Consider the following 26,689-nt stretch of genomic DNA (forward strand, 5'->3'; position numbering starts at 1 on the left):
CATTTAGCAATAAAAAATGCTTATGATAATTTTTTTATTATGGTAAAATATAATAACAGTTTTGCCATTTTAATCTTTTTAAAATGTACAGTTCAGTCACATTAAGTACATTTACATTGTTGCAACCATCCCCACTATCCTTCAGAACTTTTTCATCTTCCCAAACTGAAACTGTACCAATTAAACATTAACTCCCTAGTCCCTTCTTCTAGCCCCTGGCAATCACCATTCTACTTTGTCTCTATGAATTTGGCTACTCTAGGTACTTCATATAAGTGGACTCCTACAGTGTTTGTTTGTTTTTTTTAATGTCTGGATTATTTCATTTAGCATAATGTTTCCAAGGTCCATCCATGTTGTAGCCTGTATCAGTAGCTCATTCTTTTTAGAGGCTGAATAATATTCCATTGTATGGATATGACCACATTTTATTTATCTGTTTATCCATCTATGGATATTTGGGTCATTTGTACCTTTTTGCTGTTGTGAGTAATGCTCCTGGGAACACTGATGTACAAATATATGTTTGAGTTCCTGTTTTCAATTCTTTAGGATATATATCCAGAAGTGGAATTGCTGGGATTATATGGCACATATGTTTAATAAATTGAGGAAGAAGAACCAGCATACTGTTTTTTCCAGAGTGGCTGAACCATTTATAATAAATTTTTAATTATACTACTTTTGGTTCTAATCTCTGTAGTTCCCCTCCCCCCCCAACCAGTAAATGATTAGATATAAGGCTGTAAGTATTCCAAGGTATTTAGTATTAGAAACAGAGATTTATAGCTTTTAAATTTTGTTCGGAGAAAGTGTTATTTTTATAAACAACATAACTAGATTAAAAATCTTTAAAGCATCTAATTAGGAAAATTACTTTTGCTTTAATCACTTGCCTGCAGGGAATAATGGACAAAGTATTTTAAGATCTATATAATTTTGTATTGTCATGAAAAGAGAAACTTGTTCCCTAATTCTGAAACCTTTTTTCCCCTCCCTCCTCCTTCCCTTCCCCCTCCTTCCCTTTCTTCCTTTCTTTTTTCTTTCAAGAAAACATGTAAATCTTGAGATCTTACATCGGGTCACCCAAATATGATAGAAGTGATGTGGCAATAATACTTGATGAGATTAAAACAGAAAATATGTGAAAAAATTTAATATCAGCTTGGCATTTGCCTCATCAGTTTTCAAAACTATGGAGGGTTGACCTTCTGAATACTGTAATAGAAATCTTTTTAAAATACCTAAGTGGTTTACAAGGTGATACACTTTTCTTAAAATCAACCAAATAAATTCTGATTTACACTTTTTGTATTAACATTCCTTAGGGATTATATTGTCAGGATGTTGTCTCAAGTGGACAGTTGACAGTCTTGATGAAACATGTATTAAGTGTCAGCAATTTTTGATCTTTAATATTTTAGAAATACAGGTAGTGCTTATTGATAGGAGTGGTAATCTATAATGTATATGCTATGATATAATGTGATATAATATGACATCTTTATATATAAAATCTTTCTATATATTTATATATATAAAATCTTTACTTATAGGGTTGATGTTATTAACTTGCCCTCTTCAGAAGAGTGTTTAAGTTTTTACAATTGTTGATAGATGTTCATTGAGCCAGCTGTTTTCTCTTATTTATCATAAGACTTCTAATATGAGGGGGCACCTGGGTGGCACAGTTGGTTAAACGTCTGATTCTAGATTTCAGCTCAGGTCATGATCTCAGGGTCATGAGATCCAGCCCTGCACTGGGCTGCACGCTCAGTGCGGAGTCAGCTTGAGATCCTCTCCCTCTGCCTCCCTCCCCCACCCCACTAATAGAGCTTCCTTTCTCTCTTTCCTTCAAATAAATAAAATAAATCTTAAAAAAAAAAAAAAGACTTCTAGTAATGAGATTGTTCCCCAAGATTGGGGAAACCATGAGGTATTGTTTTCTCTCTGAGAAGCTAATGGGTTCATTCAGATGGAGATAGGATTAATGCTATCCTCGTTTGTAGTTGGGGAGGAGAATGAGTGATAGCATGTCACTTGTAATGCATAATTCCCAAATGTATTTTGACTTCTACTTCCAGTACCCTTCTCCATCACGCTTTTTGCTTAGGTTTTTGAGAAGTAGCAGAGGGGCACTTGGCTGGCTTAGTCAGTAGAGCATGTGACTCTTGATCTTGGGGTTGTAAGTTTGAGCCTCATGTTGGGTGGTGTAGAGATTACTTTAAAATCTTGAAACAAATAAGAGAAGTAGCAGAATTTAAGCTTTTCTTATTCCTGACCGAAATCTCCAAATATTTTACAAGTAGTGAACTGACAACCTAACAATGGCAAAAAAGTAAAAGTTACCATTAGTACTGGATAATTAAAACTTGGCTATTTCCATGATAGAATTTATAGTCTGACTATTGTTATAGTTTATTTATCTGTGTGTGGTTCTCTCCAACTATATTGTCAACACCAGTGTTGTTTATATTTATAGTCTTAATTGCCTAGCTCCAATTATAGTGCTTTACACAGAGTAGGAACTCAGTAAATGTTTATAGAATTCAGTTCAGTAAACAGTCCCTTTTAAGACTACATTAACATTTTCAGAATATGAATGTACCATTCAATAAATTATCTGTCCTTGCATATTAACTGATTCCTTGGCATTTGTGTAAAGTAAGTAGTTTATGGTTTTCTAGTAGTTTTGTAACCTGTAACTCGCCTTTTTAAAAAATTTTAATTCCAATATAGTTAACATACAGTGTTATATTAGTTTCAGGTTTACAGTATAGTGGTTCAACAATTCTGTTACTCAGTGTTCATCAAGATAAGTGTACTCTTACTTCCCTTTACCTATTTTACCCATCCCTCCACTCACCTCCCCTCTGGTAACATCTGTTTGTTCTCTATAGTATAATTTTCCTTTTAACCCCTTACTTTAAAATACTATTTAGAAGGAAATAGAATTAGTTGAAGCCTTTCACGATATTTTAGGTGAATAGTCTTATTCCTTCCCATCCCCAGACAGTCTTATTGCAACTACCTTGTGCACCATCATGATTTACAAACCTGTGCCTTTATTTCCAGCCTCTCATCAAGACCCCAGACCCATTTATCAGTGAGATATCAATCATCCACTGCTGAAACTGTATCCTCTTGAGATCTTCCTTACCTCAGCAAATGTCTCTAATGAGGAACACTTAACATTATTTGTCCCTTTGCCCTGTTTAGAAACCACAGATACATCCAGATTACACCTTCCTTCATAATCCTCATTTAGTTTTTAAATCCTGTCTCTATATTCTACTTCTTAAAGCCCTTGTTTTTGCCACCTTCCTTTCTGCCCCCACCAGGACAGCTTTAATTCAGATCCTTACCACCTTTTATCTAGATGATTCTTCATCTCTTTCGCACTGGCCTCTGTGTTCATTATTGCTCTTTTTCCAGTTTATCCTCCATGTAGTGGACCTATGACATTTCTCTCCCTAAAACCTATTAATGGTACTCCAGGCTAAAATCTGGGTGCCTCAGTTTGTCCACCTACCCGGCCTCATTTATACCATGTCTTTTGTGTATTTGACACTCCAGTAGTATTGCACTACCTATGGTTGACTCCCTCCCACACTCAGACTTTTTTTACCCCTTATGCTTTTGCTTGTTATGTTCCATCTTTCTGAAATGATGTTCTTCCATAATCTCATTGGAAGTATTTCTTTTTCATCTTGAAAGACCCTACAGAGCTCATGGCTTCTCTATAAAACTTTCCATGTGATACAGCCCACCTACTCTGATAAACTTAATCATTTCTTCCTTTGTGCTGTTTCTGAACCTTGCACCTCTTTTATTGTATGTATAATGCATTATTATAAACATTATTATTTTCATATCTCCTTTTAGGTTGAGAACGAAGATTTTGCTTTTATCTTCATGAAGTAGGGAATTTTCATCACAATTACCGCAGCGCCTGGCACACAATAGGAGCTCAATAAATATTAGTCAAGCTGAATTATTGAGTAAAAGAAAGTAGGGGTGCCTGGGTGGCTCAGTCGGTTAAGCGGATGCCTTCGGCTCAGGTCATAATCCCAGGGTCCTGGGATCAAGCCCTGCATCGTGCTCCCTGCTCAGCGGACAGCCTGCTTCTCCCTCTCCCACTCCCCCTACTTGTGTTCCTGCTCTCGCTGTCTCTCTCTCTGTCAAATAAATAAATAAAATCTTAAAAAAAAAAAGTTGACGATTAGATAGCAAGTATATCTGGACAGTCTGGGTTATGCTACAGTAACAAAAATACCCCATATCTCTGCGGATGAAAATAGACATTTTATTTCTCACACGGAAGTCCCTAGTGGGTCTAGTAGTCCAAGATCCAGGCTGTTTACATTTGTGTTACTACATTCTCTACATTCTCAACATTTCTATTACCATGGGAAAGAGTCACACAGTTAGTTCATAAGTTAGACTTGAAGCAACACCTGTCACTTCCATTCACAACCCAGTGGCCAACACTGGTGATGTAGCTCTCTGTGCCTTTGCAAGGGGGCTGTGTAGGAGAGCACAAGGCTACTGGGTGAGTAGTAACTGTCTCCGCCTTACTAAATATAAGAGGTCCTTTTGTAAATACAACATTTTGAAAAGACTAAATAAATAGAAGGCACTGTTTTCATCCTTAGGGAAGTTATGATCTAGTTGGGAGGAGAGAAAAGGCTTATAATTTGAGAATTGTCCCTATCAAGAAATACAACTGGAATACTCTTCACCTCATGGCTTTGTTTTTAGAAATAGATAATGAGTTTGTTCAGACTGCACATCTTAAGAATTGTTCTAGGGGGTAGGCACTGCTGGTGCAGTTGGTGAAGCATGTGACTCTTGATCTTGGGGTCGTGAGTTCAATCCCTATGGTTGAGTGTGATTACCTAAATAAATAAATCTTTTTTAAGAATTGTCCTAGAGTAAAAAACTAAAGTGCTGAGAGGATGTAAAACAAGTGGGAAGAAGAGATCGCATATCAATTTTGAGGGACAATAGCTTCTTGGCCTTTTGACTAAGATCGAGTGACTTTTGAGGGACAAGGTTTATTTGGTATTGAGTTTTAGAATTGTCTAATAAAACTGCTTTTGTAGTAATTGTCTTTTTTTTAAAGTATTGTCTGATATCACTCTAGTGATACATTTTTTTAATGTTAAGTTTTCAATTCTTTCTTCTTTCTTAACAGGGACATTTTTGAAGAAGATAATTATAGCCCCATCCCTATTGTTAATGAAGAAGAATATAAAGTAGTCATCAGTAAATTTCCCTTTCAAGATCCAGACCTTGAAAAGGTACAAGCTAGTTTTTAATTCAAGAATTTGTTAAACATAAATTCATAATAGTTATTGCTACATAATATTGACCTGACATTGTAAGTGAGAGTGGCTTCTTTTGAGGCTTTTGTTGTTGTTGTTGTTGTGTTATTTGAGAAAATCAATTATGTTTTGTTAACTTTTAAAGATTATGTTACTACTACTACTACAACTACTGCTGTTTCTGTGAAGTTAAGAAGGGACTTTCCTGGGGATACTATGAGCAGTTGTCCCAAATGTTAGGTGAATTCCCAGGACAGGTATTAGTAACATTATGTGGATTCCAAATTAGTTAAAGTAACTGTTGAGTAGATTAAAGGAATAAGAGTATATTCTCGGGAAAGAGAGGAGAATTTATTTGAAATTTTCATCTTGTAGAAGATCTTATTTTGTGTTTTCTTTTCTAGAAATATACTTCTGCAAAAAGTTTATCTTGGTTAAATAAGAGGTGTATGAAGGCAATTGCCACTGTAGATTTTTTGTTTAAGTAGGAATGTGTATTTTTGTAGGCAAGATGTCTGAACAAAAGACATGATAGAGAAAGAAAATAGGCCAGCATGTAGAGTATTGTGGGAATACACATGATTGCACATGTGTGGTCATACCTGCACACAAGCACAGAATTGTACCTATCCAGTATCTCTGGGTAGAATCAGATCTCCTGGGAAAAGGGTATCATATTTTCTGTTATTGTCACTTTTTTATTCTTTTTTTTCTCTTTACTTTTCTTAATTATTTTCCAACTCTTTATAATTTAGTTCTTCTCTACGTTTTTATTTCTTCACAATGAAGAACAAAAGTGAATTTTGAGTGAATTGTGTGAACTGTGACTGTAAATTTTTATTTTTTTATATACATAAACTAGGCATATTATGTGTAATGTCACTAAATATAGGACCACGTAATAAAATGCATAGCTTTTAGATTATAGCTAAGACTGCCACTACATACACATAGTAGTTGTCTTCTAATACACACAAAAGACCAGAATATTCTACATGTCGTAGCTTGGTTTCATTTGTTTTAGTTACTGGTAGTAAGTTTGTTCAGGCTATAGCGTCTGTGTAAAGAACACTGGATTTGATCCAGGTTCACATGCCAGCTGCCTGTGACTTATGATGGGCAGATGACTTACCCTATTTGGGCATTTATGCCATATCTGTCAAATGAGAAGGTTGAACTAAATAATCTCTAATGTCCTTTCTAATTACATTAATTTTATTCTAAATAGGTTTATAGTTAAAAGGAAGTTTGACTTTGCTTATAGGGTGCTTCCCAAATATGTAGTACCTCTTAGTATTAAGCTTGTTAGGAGTTGTATTCATTGGTTCATATATTATTAAAAAGAACTAATGTTGAAGTAAAAGCTACATGGAAAATTTAAATGTGTAAACTTAAAGAGAAATCTCATTAAGTTATTTAGTATCATTTAGTATCATTGGATATACTCCATATTTTTCCTAATTTGAATATAATTTTCAATTAAAACTATTAGAAAAGATGTAAAACTCTCAAATAACTATATTTTCAGTGTAAATTATATGTGAACAAGTAGTAAGACTGGATATATATGCAAAGATCTGTCTTTTTGCAGATAACTGTGCTACTTTGATTAGAACCTTTTGGCTAAAACAAGAACATATTCATATTGTCTTTAATGTCATTAAAATAAATTCTTAAAGCTCAAATGTCTTTCGAATAATATTGGGTTCATTATTCTCTAGACCATAAATTGGAGGTGAGTTAGCACTTGCATTATTATCAGGTGATTTTAAAGAATAGCAACTTTTTGGTTGGTTTTTGTAGTACTTCTGATTGAGTCACTAAATTTGGGAAGGTTGGACCTACCAGTTCTGGAGAGACACTGCTGTATATGGATGTTTTCATTACCAGCCAGTTGTAAGTTTCTTTTGCTGGAATACCTAAGAATACCTTTGTTCATTCAGATATTTATCAGTCACCTGCTATATAGTAGACACTGTGCTATTTGGTGGTTTTTATTTTTCTGCTGTCAAGGAGCTTATAGTTATGTGAGGGATAAACAGGACATTACAATTCACAGAATTTGGCACTCCTTAAGATAGAGGAAGCAGCATGTAGAAAGGCTCTAATTCTGTAGTATAAAGTGCAAGGTTGATAAAGTACAAGAAATGAAGATCAAGAAATGAAGATGAAGTAGAAAGGGCCAGACTATAATAGCCCTTGTAAACAGTGTTAGAGAGTTCAGCCTTTATCCTGAGGACTACTGAGAAGTCACAACAGGGTTTTAAGCAGTAAAACCATAATCAGATTTGTGCTTTAGAAAGATCTCTCGGGGGTGCCCGAGTGGCTCAGTCAGTTAAGCATCCGACTCTTGATTTCATCTCAGGTCATGATCTCAGGGTCATGAGATCGAGCCCTGGGATGGGCTCTGGCTGAGCATGGAGACTGCTTAAGATTCTCTCTCAGCCCCCACTGCCCCACTCATGCTCTCTTTCTCTCTAAAAAAAAGAAAGAAAGAAAAGGAAGGAAGGGAGGGAGGAAGCAAAGAAGGAAAGAAGGAAGAAAGGAAGGAAGGAAGGAGAGAGAGGGAAGACGGGAAGGAAGATGATAGATAGATAGAGAGAGAGAGAGAGAGAGAGAGAGAGATCGGGTCGATCTCCCTGGCTAATGTGTGGAGAATGGATTGGAGACTAGTGGCTGGGAGACCAGCAAGGGGATTGTTGCAGTTATCTCGGTAAGAGAGATTGCTGACCTGAGTGGGAGTTACTGCCGTGGAATTTGATTTAAGAGATGTTTAGGAGGAGAGAACAACAGGAATTGGTGATTATTTGCATATGAGTGATGATGAGGATAGAGGGGTCAAGTATGATAGCCAAGTTTCAGCCTTAAAGATGGTAGCATTCACTAAGATAGGAAACACAGGAAGAGCAGATTTAGAAGGAAAGGATAATTTCACTGTTAGATCTACTGAGTATGTCCCAAATGTCACAGCCAAATGGAAGTGTCCAAGTGGTAGTTAGATATATGGATTTGGACTTCAGGAGAGTTAGCCTGGAGTTGTAGATTTGGGAGATAATAGTACTTGCAAGGTGGCTGAAGTCATGAGATTAGATGAGATCATCCAAGGACAGTATGTGTGGTAAGAAGAGAAGACATGGGATAGAACCCTAAAGCATAGCAGTAATTTTAAGAGATGGCTAGAGGAAGAGATACAGAGAAGCTAGAGAAATAAGAGGAAAATCAGTTTGCGACATGGATGCCAAAGAAGGAGAGATCATTTAAGAAGCAGGAGGGAGCTAACTCTGTCAGATACTTTAGATAAATCAGCTAACAAGAGAGCTGGAGAAGTCCATTGGATTTAACCTCTACAAGGTCATTAGACACGGTGAGTGAGGGTACTTGCACTGGTTTAACTAGGTTGCAACAAATGTGAAGATAGAAGTATAGATTAGAATTCATGAAGTACAAATAGGGGCTTTTGGTAAAAATCTTGGAGAGAATTTACCTTTTAGAGACTGAGAATTTGCTAATAGATGTTGGCTGATAAAAGCAGTTTAGCCAAGGGGCGCCTGGGTGGCTGAGTCGGTTAAGCGACTGCCTTCGGCTCAGGTCATGATCCTGGAGTCCTGGGATCGAGTTCCGCATCGGGCTCCCTGCTCGGCAGGGAGTCTGCTTCTCCCTCTGACCCTCCCCCCTCTCATGTGCTCTCTCTCTCTCATTCTGTCTCAAATAAATAAATAAAATCTTTAAAAAAAAAAAAAAAGCTGTTTAGCCAAAAGGCACTTTACTGCACTGCTGTAAGGTACTGTAGGAGTGGGGCACCTGGGTGGCTCAGTCGTTAAGCGTCTGCCTTAGGCTCAGGTTGTGATCCCAAGGTCCTGGGATCGAGCCCCAAATCGGGCTCCCTGCTCAGCGGGAAACCTGCTTCTCCCTCTCCCACTCCCCCTGCTTGTGTTCCCTCTCTCACTGTGTCTCTCTCTGTCAAATAAATAAAATCTTAAAAAAAAAAAAGGTACTGTAGGAGTTAATGGAATAAAATGGATATCTTGTTGAATTGGTGTCAAGCCTTCACCGAAGGGGAGTGAGGGGAATCTTTAGAATTAATTGATGATACTAAGCTAGGAAGATGGCCCATAACTTTCATGGCCAACCTAACTCTTGTATTATGAGTGCAAGTCAACAGACAGCTAGGCATCTTTTGCAGGAATCTTATCATCAGAACATACAATGGTATTGATATATGCTTTCTCTGCTTCTTAGAAGTTTGATTATATGATTTAAGAGACAGGTCAATTGTCACTTTATTTTCTTCAGAAGTATTTTGGTTTGGGGTGCCTGGGTGGCTCAGTCGGTTAAGTGTCTGCGTTCAGCTCAGGTCATGATCCAGGTCCTGGGATCAAGTCCCACGTCGGGCTCCCTGTTCAGCGAGTCTGCTTCTCTCTCTTTCTCTCCCTCTGCCCTTTCGTCCCACTCGTTCTCTCTCTCTCTCAAATAAGTAAATAAAATCTTAGAAAAAAGAGAAGTATTTTGGTTTTCTTTAGAATCCTAAGCATAACAGAGAAATATAATAGTAGACTTTGAGATGCTGTTATTTCCTATTCAAATGTATAAGCAATTTAATTTTTATATTTTTAGGTGATTAGAATATCTTTTTCTAAAATTTCAAAAGCAATATTAACTTTGTTTTTCTTTCTACAGCAATCTTTCCCAAAGAAATTTCCCATGTCTCAGTCAGTGCCTCATATTTACATTCAAGTTAAAGAATTTATTTATGCTAGCCTTAAATTTTCAGAGTCACTTCACCGGAGGTAAGTTTACTAACAAGAAATATATCTTTATCATAGCTATTTTTATGAAACATTAACACTTGATTTTCAGGCCTTGATTCTTTAATGGATTATTATCTCATTGGAAAGGCTTACATATTTTAGCAACATTGAGGTTAAGTTGCTGTAAATTTGATGTTACATATTTTTTTTACTTTCTATAATGTACATCTTCACACTTACAGAAAAATAGAGATTGGAAACTCCTGTGTTCAATAATAAACGTTTTGCCATATTTTCTTAATTATTTTTGCTTAAGTATTTTATTTTTTAAAAAGATTTTATTTATTTGAGAGAGAAAAAGAGAGAGAGAGAGCGCACACGTACCCAAGGGGTGGCCAGGGGGAATCTCAAGCAGACTCTGTATTCAGCATGGAGCCCCACATGGGGCCCATATCATGACCCTAAGATCATGACCTGAGCTGAAATCAAGAGTTGCACGTAACCGACTGAGCCATCCAGGCACCCCTTCGCTAAGTATCTGAAAAAGCAGATTCCAGAAATAATGACATATTACCCCTAGAAACAGTATGCGTTTCTCAAAAAATAAAGGCATTTCATTATTTAACCATCACACTTAACAAAATTAATACTATTCCATAATATCAATTCCCTAGTCCATATCACTATTTTCTTGATTGTCCCCAAGATGTCTTTTTACCATTGGTATGTTTGTTTGCTAATAAGAGTTTGCTGCTGTTACTCTTTTTAGAATTTTTTTATTAAGTTTTTAATTTTAATTCCAGTATAGTTAATATACAGTGTTATATTAGTTTCAAGCTTTCAGTGTAGTGATTGAGCAGTTCTATACATTACTCAGTGCTCATTATAAGTGTACTCTTTAATCCCCTTCACCTATTTCACCCATCCCCCCTCTGATAACCATCAGTTTGTTCTCTTTTTTTCCTTTGCTTGTTTGTTTTGTTTCTTAAATCCCACATATGAGTGAAATCATACGGTATTTGTCTGTCTTTGACTGACTTATTTCACTTAGCATTAAACTCTTTGGCTCCATCCATGTTGTTGCAAATGGCAAGATTTCATTCTTTTTTATTGCTGAATAATATTATATATATGTGTATGTGTGTGTTTGTGTTTGTATATATATATAGCACTTCTTCTTTATCCATTTATATATCAAGGACACTTGGGCTGCTGTAGTTGGTATATTTGAATCAGGGTCCAAATTCATACAATGGTTGTAAGAATTAAATGAGGTAATGCGGGTGTATAAAGCACTCAGTATAGTAGTGCTTGGCCTATGGTAAGCACATAGTTACTTCAGAGAGGATGGGATACTACAATATTAGATGTGAGACTGGAGCTTGGAGTGTTTATATTTTATTTTGTAAGCATCAGGGAATTGTTGAAGAGTTTTTAAGTAAGGGATGACATTATTAGAGTTACATTCTAGAAAGTTTACTCTGACCTCCATGTAGATGATGGATTGGAGGGGGATAGAAAAAAATAGTCATGTTGAACTGGTGAAGACAGTGGTTCAAGAAGGGAGATGAAGAAAGACTGAAATAGGATCAGTGGTGATGAAGAGGAAGGAACATAAACAAGAAGGATTTAAGAGCCTGATATTGCCCTGTACTTGTGAATAATTAGAAGATGAAGTTAAGGGAAGTTAACAATTTGCCCTACCTTTGGGTGGACTTGAATTTGTTTATGTACTCTCAAATAGATTCTGGTTATAGTTAGTCATCTTTGAAAACAGTGATGCATGCATTCATCTGTTCTAAACATATGCATGTGAAAGGGAGAAACAAGAAGTATCTTTTTAACAGTCATCCTACAACTTGGCCTAAATGTTATATTTGAGAGTTATTTTTGAAGCTGCAGTCTTGACTCTATAATATTGGTTTCCCTCATCTTTTACTTTAAATGTAGATTACTTTAACATTTTTAAAATTGGTAGTGTATACAATTTGCATGTCCTAACACGTACTTTTTATTCCCTAATCTAAATGTTGATTATTGAAAAATAGGACTGATACCTAATTAAGATATTGTTAAACTGTAGAAAGTATAGAAACCTAGCAGTTTGGAATTAACTTTTGTTTTATTTACAGAGAAGAGACATTGGGTATCCAATTGTTATCTGATATTTTTATTGCATTTATAACACCAAAGATGATAAGTATAATTTCCCTAAAGCCTCCCTAATGTCTTACTAGAACTAGAATTGGCACCTCAGTTCTGACTTGGTATGTGAACTCCTACCCTTCTAGGAAGTCAGTGTTGTGGACTAATGCTACAGCAGAAAAGACTGTCAGTTTTTTTCCTCTGTCTTTGACACAAATATTTGTCACTTTTGTTAGTTCAGTATCTAGTCATTCTAATGAACTGTCTATGATCATAAGTTATTCATTCAACAAGGCTTTTTATGTTTATGTTTTTTAAAATTATGCTTTACTAAATACATTGGCTATTTTCATTTTGTTAATAAGAGAATTGACAGTTCAGACTACAGAGACAGCACAGCATAGTTAACTTAAAAATAGGTAAATCTAAATTTATTCTAGATCATCAAGTTTCTGACACATTTTTATTTTAAAAATTTGTATCTGGGGCACCTGGGTGGCTCAGTTGGTTAAGCTACTGCCTTCGGCTCAGGTCATGATCCTGGAGTCCCAGGATCGAGTCCCACATCGGGCTCCCTGCTCAGCGGGGAGTCTGCTTCTCCCTCTGACCCTCCCCCTCTCATGCTCTCGTCTCCCATTCTCTCTCTCAGATAAATAAATAAAACCTTTAAAAAAATAAAATAAAATAAAAATAAAAATTTGTATCTGTGAGCTGAAATTGAGCTATTAGAGTTCCTTTGTTTTTTTATTTGTCCTTAAAAAATTATGGAAAAAAAATCACTTTCTGGATTTAAAGCTCTTTTATTATGTTTAAACATATTTGGAGTTTGATTTTTAGAACCAGAAGATGCTTCAGAGCTTTTTAGTACAAATGTTTGGGTTTCTTTTTATATATGAATAAAAGTAGGGCTGGAGAATGAAATGACTTCATGAAGAGACTTCAAAGTCTCAACTATTTGGTCACAGAGGAAGCATCTGGATCTAATATCTATAAGAAATTTTCATTTTGCATAAGAGACTAAGCTATAAAATATTTTAAGAGGTTTATTATAATTAAGATTTAATTATGAAATGTTTTTTAAAATGTAGGAAGAGTACAGGTTATATATAGGCTCAAAGGACAAGGAGTTAAGGAAGAAAATTGCTCAGTTGGGATAAAAACCTGATGGGGGAAATACTAGTCATTGTCGGGTAAATCTTGTTAGCACAAATAGGACATAGGTGCTGATAGTTTTCTTTATCTGCTTTTACTTATGCAAGAAAAAAGTATGCATTGACTCAGCATTCAAGGAAATTCAGGGAAATTAAACAGAAGGCATTATCTGTACTGGATAAGTTTTCATCTGAGAAGTGTGCTATTCAGGATGTCTTTAAGCATAATTTGAGTGTGTCAGAAAAGAGACCATAGGAGTAGGCAACCACCTCTCTTTTTAACAGGGTGAGTACACTGATTGTTCCAGGACACTGTGGATCGATTAGAGTTTTCTGTCTCAGAATTTGATGTCAAGTAACCCTAAAACCCTACTGGTATGTCTGGTAAATCTTGATTTTAGTTGTAAAGAATCAGAGAAATATTCTTTTAGGTATGTCAGAGTTAGGGTTAGCAGATACTGAAAAAAGTGCCTGCATTAAAATGGACAGCATTGGAGTAGTAGTGAGAAGTACCTGTGTTTTGTCAAATCTTGCTCTATTTGCAATTAAAAAATAAATATAAACTAGTAAATATCTGTGCTTCATAGATTATTAAGAGTAATGTTTTTTTAAATTTTTTATTGTTATGTTAATCACCATACAGTACATCATTAGTTTTTGATGTAGAGGAGTAATGTTTTTAATAAAGGAGAAAGGATGCTAAAATTTTAGTCTCTGTAGCAGCTGGAGTAATTCCACCCCGAGCCCGTAGGTACTTTGGCAATGTCTTTGGGCTGTTACAACTTAGGGGGAAGGGTGCTACTTGCATCTAGTGGGTAGAGGCCAGGAACGCTGCTAAACATCCTTCAAAGCACAGGAGAGCCTCACAACAAAGAGTTATCTTGCCTGAAATGTTAATAGTGCTAAGACTGAGAAAACTTAGTCTAAGGACAGCTTAATCGTTTTGTAATGAAGCTATATATATTAATATATATATGAAGAAGTTGTTGTTTACTTCAATTGAAGTTCTCGTGGTTAGGAGAAGATAAAAAGTTTGTTAGTGCTAGCCTAGCAATCTTTAGAATGTTAAGAAATATCAGAGTTTTCTTTGCACCAAATTAAAACTAGTGTAAGGTAATTATGTTTGTTTCTTTGAGTCTTTTAAAAAAAATCTCAGTGGACATGGATAATTTAGTTATATTAAAGTTAAATCTAGTAATTAATCATATCTAGAAAGAGCTCACATTAATTTGCATTTAAAAAGAATTTTAGCTATAGTTGTATTTGAAGTGTCTTTGGAAGTGTCCCATAGTGGAGTCATAATTTAAGAATAATTTTATTTCCTTATACTAAGTACCCATGGTTTTACTCTAATGGTGAATGGAATACATTTAAATTATGCCATAAATGAACATTCTACTTTGTTGAAAATGTCGCTTTTGTGACAGAATTGTATTTGGGGATTTAATAAATCTGGGTAATTTATTTAAAGATATAAAAGAATGAGGTGGGGCAAATTATTTTAGTAAACTGTTAAATCATTTAGGAAGCTAACTGTACCTTTGTGGAAAGCAAAATAATAATCAACCTTTATTTTTAGCTCAACAGAAATAGATGATATGCTTAGAAAATCTACAAATCTGCTGCTGACCAGAACTTTGAGTAGCTGTTTACTGAACCTTATTAGAAAACCTCATATAGGTTTGACAGAGGTAGGTTAAAAAAATACTTAATAGCTAAATCTTTCATTATATGAAAAAAACTGTATGAATTAAGTTATTGCTAAACATCATCCTGTAAAACTAGCTTTCTATTTTATTTTTTTAATTTATTTTTATTTTTTAAAAGATTTTATTTATTTGAGAGAGAGAGAGTGAGAGAGAGAGTGCACGAGAGGGGGTAGGGTCAGAGGGAGAGCCACTCCCCACCGAGCAGGGAGCTCGATGTGGGACTTGATCCCAGGACTCCAGGATCATGACCTGAGCTGAAGGCAGTCGCTTAACCAACTGAGCCACCCAGGCACCCCGTAATTTATTTTATTTTTAAAGATTTATTTATTTATTTTAGAGAGAGAGAGGGTGCAGGCGTGTGGGGGGGAGGGGCCGAAGTAGAGGAAGAGGGAGAGAGAATCTCCAGCAGACTCCCTGCTGAACATAGAGCTCCACCCGGGGGCTTGATCTCACAACCCTGAGATCATGACCTGAGCCGAAATCAAGAGTCAGATTCTTAACCAACTGAGCCACCCAGGTGCCCCATCTGTTTTAAATTTATTAGTAGAAGTGGATTTGTTTCGTCAGGGTAAATTCAAGCCATGTGAGGGGCAAGGGTTTACATGGAGAGTTGTCGGTAGTTGAAGATGTTAGAGCATATATGTAGATTTATGATTGCCAGATTTTATATGAAAAGTGAAAATACTCATTTTTTACTTGGTAAATGTATAAAATTTGGAAAAGTACTTTTAAGAGTTATTCTAAGTTAGGGCGCCTGGGTGGCTCAGATGGTTAAGCGTCTGCCTTCGGCTCAGGTCATGATCCCAGGGTCCTGGGATCGAGTCCCGCATCAGGCTCCCTGCTCCTTGGGAGCCTGCTTCTCTCTCTCTCTCTCTCTCTCTCCCTCTCATGAATAAATAAATAAAATCTTAAAAAAAAAAATAATAAAAAAAGTTATTCTAAGTTAATTGGCAGTTAGATTCTTGATTTTTCTTTTAAAGGACAGCATTCATAGTATTTGCAGCAGGCTTTTGAAATCAGATAATCCCTTGTATCCTATAAAGCTATAATTATGCAGAAATGGTACAGTTGCTGAAAGTAATTCATTTTCAAAAATGAAATGATTTTGTGTACATGTAACCTGCATTTTAACAGATATATTTTGTATTTTCTAGCTAGTGCAGATCATCATAAACACAACACACTTGGAACAAGCTTGCAAATACCTTGAGGACTTTATAACTAACATTACAAACATTTCTCAAGAGACTGTTCATACCACAAGACTTTATGGACTTTCTACTTTTAAGGTATGTAAAAATCTGACCAAAAAGTTTTATTTCCATTACTGTAAGCAAACTTTTAAAAATTAAAGACAACTTTTATCATACATTTGATTCCATTGTATTCTGAGCAGCTGAAAATTAGAGATAATCATTGTCAACAAGCAGATAAATGTCAGCTTCCTTTTGGCATTTTAAACATCTTCACTAAAATGGAGAAAAATATATTGATTTTCTACAGCGATATTACACTTTGTTCATGTTTTGAAGACTTACAGTATTGCTAAGTCAGCCTAACTGGATTTCCATTAATGTCTCACAGTTCCATAATTAATTTTATATGTAATGTGTATACATGTGTGTGTTTGGAAATTAAAAATGTAAGATGAAATAGATAAGGCTAGCTTTATATCCTTTATTAACTCTGATCTGAAGAAAAATAAATATTACCTTATTGTATGTTACTAAGTCCTACTTTATTCTGAATGGAAAGATTTCTGTTTACATAATACTGTGTGATATCCCAAAAGATTAATTAATGGTTGTTTTAAGGAGAATGGAAGATTAAATAATTTCATTAATTTGTTTTATAAACTATTTTATAATTTTATTGATTTGGGATCATGTAGATGAGACCCTTGCATAGTCTAGTAATATAAATCCCTTTTCATTGAGTAGTTTATTAAATTAATATAAACCACTTACTGATCTCATCTTTAAAATAGGCTGGCTAGTTTAATTTTTTTTTAAGATTTTATTTATTTGATAGAGAAAGCCTGAGCAGAGGGGAGGGGCAGAGGAGAAGCAGGCTTCCCAACGAGCAGGGAACCTGAGCAGGGAGCCGAATGTGGGGCTCAGTCCCAGGACCCTGAGCTCATGACCTGAGCTGAAGGCAGGTGCTTAATCGACTGAGCCACCCAGGTGCCCCTAGTCTGGCTAGTTTAACCTCATAGCCCTTTCTAAGTTTTTTATTAAAGAGTTCCCATGTTTTTACTCTTGATATACTATAAATTACCTACCTTGTCTCCTATAATTATAGTACAATCATTTACATTTAAAAAATTAAGTATCCTTTTATTTAGAAATAACTAATGTTAACAGTAACCACACTTCGAAAGTGTGAAGTCCAGAAATGACTCTTAGCCCCTAAAATTATCTGGCTGGTCCCCAAATCTTAATGTTTTTCTGGTGATTCTTGAGCTCATATAGTCATCCTAATACATAAGGCACAAATGCAGATGATATCTGAGTGAGCAGATAAAGTTTGTTATTAAAACTGAGACAGAAACTTGACAAAGCAGGCATTCGTTTATTCAGATAGGATAGTATAGTAATTAAGGGCAGTATACTCTGGAGTTAGACTACTGTGTGACTTTGGGCACATTCTTCAACTGTAATGTTTCCCAGGTTTTTTCTATAAAATTTGAGTAGTAATGTATAACCTACATCATACAATTATTATGAAGTTTAAAGGGGATACTTAGCATAGTTGTTGTACATCATCTATGCTCTGAGCGCTCTGTTAGGTGCTGAGAATATTAAAATATATATCCCTGCCCTCGAGAAGCTCATAGGAGAGAAAACTGTAAAAAGACACTTGACAATATGGTGTGATAAGTACTATAACATGGGAGGAAAGTCCACAAGTTTTTGTACACTTTTCTAATCCAGTGACAAATTCTTTTCTTTCATATTAGATTTTACACAATCTTTCTTCTTTTTCATTATTTTCTGTCCATAATTATGTCCATGTGTTACTCATATACTGTCAAGAAGAGATTTACTAAAGACTGGAGTTGTAAGCATATTTAACTGTTAACATTAAATTTAACAAACTTACTCTGTACTCTCATTAAAACATGAATTGCCTTGACATCTGGTATATCTAGGGATTTTCAAGCAAATTTTCTTTTCATTTATAAGTCAAAGAACCAAGACACTGGAACATGATGTTTTTAGATTAAGGGATCTTGGAATTATACTTTCCCAAATCTGCCTGTTTGGAGGGAATGTTTAGTAATGTTAGCTCTGGTTCATCATTCCAGTGGTCCCTTAAGTTATAGATACTTAGTTGAAACTACAGTTGCTATAGAATACCCCTTGGGTTTTCTTGGAAATCAGGAAATCAAGTGCAGCCTGTACAAATAGTAGAGCATCCTTGTTTTTTGTTGTTTGTTTTGTTTTCACACAGAACTCAGGAAACCCTTTCTGTTTTATGATACAAGAACAAGAACTGTGCTCATTTCTACCTTTTGTCTGTTTCAAGAGGAATTTGTCTTAAACTGTGATACAAGGAAGCAATTCAACAGTGAGAATTATTAAATCAATATTGAAGTGAATTATTGAGTGAGATTGGGGGGAATTTCCATTCCTAGGGAATAGTCAGTCTATTACCTCTTTCACAGAGCTGATTAAAGTACAGTCTTGATTACCGACTTTAGCATGGATTGCTTATTTAACCTCCTAGCCTAATTCTTTTCAGTCCAGTGACCCTAGCAAACATATTCCTATTTAGTTGCCCAATGATTATGGAAATAAGCATTTAACAGTTCTTTTAACCACACCTCCATTTGTTTCCCCTCCAAGAGCACAGATGCACACACAAAGTGCTTGATTTTTCCACATTTGCTTACTTTATGAAATATCATATAAACTCTCTTGTTAGCAGGCCTTTCATTTTGCTAAATCTGTGAGTGATACAAAAGAGGTTAAGTAACTAGTTCTACCCTCAAGCAGTACCTCAGCTTTTTGAAATTAACCTGGAACCACACTGAGAGCTGCTTTAAGACTTCTGACTGAAAAGATTTGCATCAGAATGGAGGGGAAAAATGGGAATACCATTACCTTTTTAATCTATAAAGTAGAGAAATGGCCTAGTTCTTTTTCTTTGGCATCAGAGCTCTTTAACTTTGCTCCAGGGAGTTTTTCCAACCTGCCACTCTAAAGAGGCCTGGCAGTGATTCCAACTGTAAGTGCCTAGATGGAATATGCTTCTGATTCTTTTTCTAATTTGCCTTTTTAAAGTCTGTTGATGACTGTGTAGCAAAGTTTTTTTTAGAATTATGGTTAAAGTGACAGTGGTAAGTGGTTTTTGATCAAGAGCTTGAAATTCTCATCCTATAGAGCAAGGACATGGGACATGGACTTTTACAAAATCTAAATTAAGTGTAACATGTATATATAAGCATGCACAATTTATAAATGCAAAAATTATAAATCTGTATAGCTCAACTAATTATTAAGAGGTAAATACAGACTTTTAGTTTCCATTCTGGTATGCAGAGCTTGGAAGTTGTCACTCTATCCTGACAAATAAAAAACTGGGAAAACTGAAAAAATTAACAGCCTTTCTTTGATCTATCAGAGAAGTGAGATCACAGGGCAAACTGCTCGCCCCCAAATTGGAGAGAGACAGACTGAAAAATACAGAGAACCACAACTTAATGGACAGAAACTTCTGCAGGAATCAGTATTGGAAAACCTGAACTGTAGTTGACAAATTGCTGGAGGCTCAGTGTGGACAAGTTAGGGAGTTAAAACTCAAGGGGGACCCAATCTAGGTGGGGCTCACACTTTTGTGAGTTGTCCGTCCTGGAGCTCTACCAGCTTCTTCCAGTGAAGACTGAAGAATAATCTTCTTGTGCTTCCAGTAGTGGGGAAGGAAAAGGAACCATTTTGAAATACACCAGAGCATTCTGTTCTTCAAGTAGTCTATTCTTAACAAGACCTATCCTCAAAAGAAACTATGTACCAGTGCCTGAACTATTGGGGTTTTATCAGAACCTAACCAGATTGGGGGAAGGGAAATACGCAACTCCAGCTGCTATAGCCATCCTGTTCCACCAAAGGGGTAGAAATGAGAAGCACTTGTGAAGTTTATAGCCAAGGGGCAAAGCTTACTTAAAGACTGTGACCCAGTCAACTATACTTAAATAATAAAAATTTAAAAAACAAAACAAAACAAAAAACCTGTGACCATAATCATGACTCTAGAGCACTTCCTCTCCCCTTACACCTTACCACCACATTACTAAAGTCTTATTTACTGCAGTTCCTTTCACCTAGTACATCATGTCTGACTGTTAAGAAAAATTTCATGGAAGACTAAAAGGCAAAAAACACAGTTTGAAGAGGTAGAGTAAGTATTGGAACCAGATTCAGATATGTCAGGGATATTAGAATTATCAGATGGGGAATTTTTTAAAAATTATGATTAATATGCTAAGGACATAATGGATAATGTAGACAATATGAAAGAACAGGTGGGTAATGTAAGCAGAGAGATGGAAAGTCTAAGAAAGAATCAAAAGGCTAGAGATCAAAAGCAATATAACAGAAATGAAGAATGCCTTTGATGCACTCATTAGTACAGTAGACACAGCTGAGGAAAGAATCTCTGAGCTTGGGGATATGTCAATAGAAACTTCCAAAACTGAGAGGCAAAGAGAAAAAAATTCTAAAAAAAAAATTAAACAATATCCAAGAATTGTGGGATAACTACAAAAGGTAAACATATACAGAATGGGAATATGTTTAGGAGAAAAAAGAAAGGGACAGAAGCAATATTTGATGCAGTAGTGTGAGAATTTCCCCAAATTAATGTCAGACACTACTAAACCATGGATCCAGAAAGCTTAGAAAACAGCAAGCAGGATAAATAAAAAAAAATTACACCTAGGCATATCATATTCAAACTGCACAGAATTAAAGATAATCCTGAAAGAAGCCAGAAGGAAAAACAGCTTACCTAGAGTTAACAAAAATAAGAATTACATCTGACTTCTCTTTGTAAAACATGCAAGCAAGAAGAGAATGGAGTGAAATATTTAAACTATTGAGAAAAAAACACCCACCAACCTAGAATTTTATATCCTTTGAAATTATCCTTCAAAAGTGAAGGAGAAAGATTCTCTCAGACAAACAAAAATTAAGGACATTAGTGGTTAGTAGACCTGCCTTGTAAGAAGTGTTAAAATAACTTCTTCAGAGATAAAGAAAATGATCTAGGTCAGGAACTCAGGTCTACATAAAGAAAGGCAGAGCATCAGAGAAAGTGTAAATGAAGGTAAAATGAAAACTTTTATTTTGTTTATTCTTAATTGCTCTCATAGGTAACAGTTTGTTCAAAATGATAATGTATTCAATTATGTATGCTTTATGTGTATGCTTATGTATGTTTATGTATAAGAGAAATGAATGACAGCAATGATACAAGGGGAGGGAGGAATTGGGATTATTTTGTTATTATACTCTTACTACCCATGAAATGGTATAGTGTTATTTGAAAGTGGACTTTGCATAATTATAAATGTATATTGGAAACTCTAGGGCAACCACTAGAAAGTTAAAAAAAAAAAAAAGCATAACTGATATGCTAAGAAAGGAAATAAAATGGAATCATGCAAATATTCAGTATCACAAAAGGCAGAAAAAGAGTGAAACACAAAAGTAGGAACAAAGAACAAGTGCAACAAATAGAAAACAGTAACAAATATGGTAAATACTAATCCAGCTATATCAGTAATCACTTTAAACATCAATAGCCTAACAATACTAATTGAAAGGGATTATCAGGATGGATCAATAAAACAAGACCCAACTATATGTTGTTTACAAAACCCACTTTAAATATGAAGACACATGTAGATTAAAACTAAACAGATAAAGATAGACCGTGTTAACACTAATCAAAAAAAATGGGTGGTTGGTTATATTAATACAGAGCAGACTTCAGAGCAAAGAAAGTTATCAGGGATAAAGAGAGGCATTATATAATGATAAAGGGGTCAGTTCTCCAAAAGACACAAGAATCCATGGTGTACATGTGTCTGGCAACAGAGGGTCAAAATATGTGAGGCAAAAACTGATAGAAATTCAAGGAGAAGTGAGTAAGTCCGTTGTTATAATTGGAGAATTCAACACTCCTCTGTCAGAAATGGACAGATCCAGCAAACAGAAAATCACTAAGGACATAGTTGAACTCAATAACACCATGGATTACCTGGATATGATTAACATCTATAGACTGCTTCATTTAACAACAGCAGAATATACATTTTTCTCAAGCTCAAATGGAACATTCACCAAGACAGCCATGTTCTAAACACATCTTAAAAAATTTGGAAGAATAGAAATCTGATATAGTATCTGCTCTCAGACCACAGTGAAATTAAATAAGAAATCAATAACAGAAAGCTAAGCTGGAAAATCCCTAAATATTTGAATATTAAACAGCACACTTCTAAATAACATGTGGGTCAAGGAAGAAAGGGAGAGTAAAGGATTATTAACAATCCTGTGCCCACAGATGTGATAACCTAGATGAAATGAACCAGTTTCTTGGAAGACAAAATCTGCTAAAATTCACACAAGAAGAAATAGACAATCTGAATAGGTCTGTATTTATTAAAGAAATTCAATCAATGATTAATAACCTTCCAAAACAGAGCACCAGGCCCAGATGGGTTTAGTGATGAATTCTACCAAACATTTAAGGAAAAAATTATACCAGTTCTCTACAATCTCTTTCACATAAGAGCAGAGGGAATACTTCCAAATTCATTCTATGAGGCCAGCATTACCCTAATACCAAAACCAAACAGAGACATTACAAGAAAAGTAAACTACAGACTAATATCTCTCATGAACATAGATGCAAAAGTCCTCAACAAAATATTATCAAATTGAATCCAACAACTTATAAAAGGAATTCTACATCATGACCAAGTGAGATTTATCCCATGTATGCAAAGCTAGTTCAGCATTTAAAAATCAGTTAATATATGAATAAGTCACCGGGACAAAACATACAGCATAGGGAATATAGCCAATGGTATTATAATAGCATTGCATGGTGACAGATGGTAGCGACACTTGTGGTGAACATAGCATAATGTATAAACTTATTGAATCACTATGTTATATACCTGAAACTAATGTAATATTGTGTGTCAACTATACTTCAATTAAAAAATTGTTTAAAACCAGTTAATATGGGGTGCCTGGGTGGCTCAGTTGGTTAAGCATCTGCCTTTGGCTCAGTTCATGATCTCAGGGTCCTGGGATCAAGCCCAGCATTGGGTTCTCTGCTCAGCAGAGAGCCTGCTTCTCCCTCTTTCTCTGCCCCTCCCCCTACTCATGCTTGTGCTCTCTCTCTTGCTCTCTATCTCAAATAAATAACTTTAAAAAATAAATAAAACCAGTTAACATATTCTGTCGCATCAACAAACTAAAGAAAATAACATGATCATATCAGTAGATGCAAAAAAAAAGCATTTGACAAAATTCATCACCCATTCATGAGAAAAACTCTCAGTAAACTAGGAATAGAGAGGAACTTCCTTAACTTGATAAAAAAATATCTACAAAACTCCTACAGCTATCATACTTAATGGTGAGAAATTGGAAGCTTTCCCACTAAGGAACAAGGCAAAAATGTTCCCTCTCACCATTCCTTTTCAGCATCATAGTGGAAGTACTACTTAGTTCAGTAAGACAAGAAAAGAAAATAAAAGATGTACTGATTGGGAAGGGAGAAATAAAACCATCTTTGTTTGCAGATGACATGATTTTCTATGTACAAAATCCAGAAGAATAAAACAACTCTTCTGGAATTTAATTACCAACTATAGCAAGGTTTCTTTCTTTCTTTTTTTTTTTTTTTGAAGATTTTTATTTGTGAGAGAGCACAAGCAGGGTGGAGGGGTACAGGGAGAGGGAGAAGCAGGCTCCCTGCTGAGCAGGGAGGCTGATGCAGGGCTTGATTCCAGGACCCCAGGATCATAACCTGAGCCGAAGGCAGATGCTTAACGACTGAACCATCCAGGTGCCCCTATAGCAAGGTTTCAAGATACAAGGTTAATGTACAAAAGTTAATAGCTTTCCTATTGTTAACAGACTCAATATTGTCATGATGTCAGTTCTTCCCAACTTGAGCTTTATTTGTTTGTTTGTTTGTTTGTTTAGTTAGTAAGTAAACTATTCCCCATGTGGGGCTTGAACTCATGACCCTGAGATTAGGAGTCACATGCTTTACCAGCTGAGCCAGCCAGGTGCCCCCAACTTGAGCTTTAGATTCAGGCATTCCTCATCACAATCTCAGCAAGTTATTTTATGGATATTGAGAAACTGATATTAAAGTCTAACGGAGAGGCAAAAACCCCAGAATAGGCAACATGATAGTAAAAGAGAAGAAAAAAGTTGGAGGACTGATACTACTTGACTTTTAAGATTTATTATAAAGACAGTGTGTTATTGGCCAAAAAAAACTAGACATATAGATCAATGGAATAGAATAGAGAGCCCAGAAATAGACCCACATAAATGTACTCAACTGATATTTGACAAAGGGGCAAGGACAATATAATAGAGCAAAGAGTCTTTTCCACAAATGGTGTTAGAACAACTGGACATTTACCTGCAAAGAAATGAATCTAGATACAGACCTTGCACCATTCACAAAAATTACCTCAAAATGGATCATAGACCTGAATGTAAAATTATAAAACTCCTAGAAGTTAACATTGGAGAAAATCTGGATGACCTTGGGTGGCAGTTACTTTCTTTTGTTTTCATGTTATGTTAATCACCATACATTACATCATTAGTTTTTGATGTAGTGTTCCATGATTCATTGTTTGCGTATAACACCCAGTGCTCCGTTCAGTACGTGCTCTCTTTAATACCCATCACCAGGCTAACCCGTCCCCCCACCCCTCTCCCCTCTAGAACCCTCAGTTTGTTTCTCAGAGTCCATAGTCTGTCATGGTACGTCTCCCCCTCTGACTCCGTCCCTTCATTTTTCCCTTCCTGCTATCTTCTTTTTTTTTTTTTTTTGACATATAATGTATTATTTGTTTCAGAGGTACAGGTCTGTGATTCAACAGTCTTACACAGTTCACAGTGCTCCCACTGTGAACCCTCCCACCCCCACCACTCCAGCAACCCTCAGTTTGTTTCCTGAGGTTAAGAATTCCTCATATCAGTGAGATCATATGATACATGTCTTTCTCTGATTGACTTATTTCGCTTAGCCTAATACCCTCTAGTTCCATCCATGTTGTTGCAAATGGCAAGATTTCATTCCTTTTGATGACTGCATAATATTCCATGTATATATATACACCACGTCTTATTTATCCATTCATCTATTGGTGGACATCTTGGCTCTTTTCACAGTTTGGCTACTGTGGACATTGCTGCTATAAACATTGGGGTGCACATACCCCTTCGGATCACTACATTTGTATTCTTGGGGTAAATACCCAGTAGTGCAATTCCTGGGTCATATGGTAGCTCTATTTTCAACTTTCTGAGGAACCTCCATACTGTTTTCCAGAGTGCCTGCACCAGCTTGCATTCCCACCAACAGTGTAGTTCCTTCCTGTTTATTAACTGCGTATGTGATCTCTGAATAACTGAAGTATTACTATATGAGTAAAATAAAACTTGTATTAATTTTTATTAGTGAAGATATAAATTCATAAACTGGCATAATTATACATTTTAAATTAGTAAGGTATAAGTAAAGCTAACCATCATCTAAACTTTTAGCAAGGTGTAGTATTTTGCTGGTGGAGGGTCTTGCCTCAGTATTTATAGCTGCTGATAGATCAGGGTGGGTGGTTGCTGAGGTTTGGGATGTGTGGCAATTTCTTAAAATAAGAAAACAGTCAAGTTTGCCACGTCGGATGACTCTTCCTTTCATGAATGATTTCTGTATAGCATGCAATGCCATTTTAGCATTTCACCCACAGTAGAACTTTTTTTCAAAAACGGAGTCCGTCCTCTCAAACCCTGCCACTGCTTTATCAACTAAGTTTATAGAACAGTAGTCCTTTGCTGTCATTTCAGCAGTCTTCACGGCGTCTTCACCTGGAGTGGATTCCATCTCAAGAAATTACTTTCTTTGCTCATCCACAAGAAACAACTCCTGCTCCGTTCAGGTTTCATATGGGGTTGCAGCAACTCAGTCACATCTTTAGGTTCTACCTCTAATTCTAATTCTCTTGTTCTTTCTACCACATCTGCAGTTACTTCCTCCATTGAAATCTTGAACCCCCAAAGTCTATCCATGAGGGCTAGAATCAGCTTCTTCCAAACTCCTGTAAATGTTGATATTTTGACCTTTTCCCATGAATCATGAATGTTCTTAATGGCATCTGGAATGGTGAGTCCTTCCCAGAAAGTTTTCAATTGAATTTGCCCAGATCCATCAGAAATATCACTGTTACATATGGCAACTATAGCCTTCTGAAATGTATTTCTTAAATCATAAGGATTGAAAGCCCAAATGACTTCTTGACTTATGGGCTGCAGAATGGATGTGGTGTTAGCAGGCATGAAAAC

At 35.8% G+C, this 26,689-nt stretch overlaps 1 protein-coding gene across 4 annotated transcripts in view; it reads left to right on the forward strand.

Moving 5' to 3' along the window:
- EXOC6 (exocyst complex component 6) overlaps positions 1–26,689 on the forward strand; it is a 230,351-nt gene that overhangs the window by 107,250 nt on the left and 96,412 nt on the right. For all 4 annotated transcript variants that reach the window (XM_035025185.1, XM_035025198.1, XM_035025176.1 and 1 more), the window contains 4 exons: positions 5,198–5,303; positions 10,005–10,114; positions 14,951–15,062; positions 16,235–16,369. In XM_035025185.1, the coding sequence (XP_034881076.1) occupies positions 5,198–5,303; positions 10,005–10,114; positions 14,951–15,062; positions 16,235–16,369 (463 nt within the window). The remainder of the gene's footprint in view (positions 1–5,197; positions 5,304–10,004; positions 10,115–14,950; positions 15,063–16,234; positions 16,370–26,689) is intronic.

This window comes from Mirounga leonina, unplaced genomic scaffold, assembly GCF_011800145.1.
Source record: "Mirounga leonina isolate KUSES-001 unplaced genomic scaffold, KU_Mleo_1.0 Mir_114, whole genome shotgun sequence".
NCBI classification, from domain to species: domain Eukaryota; kingdom Metazoa; phylum Chordata; class Mammalia; order Carnivora; family Phocidae; genus Mirounga; species Mirounga leonina.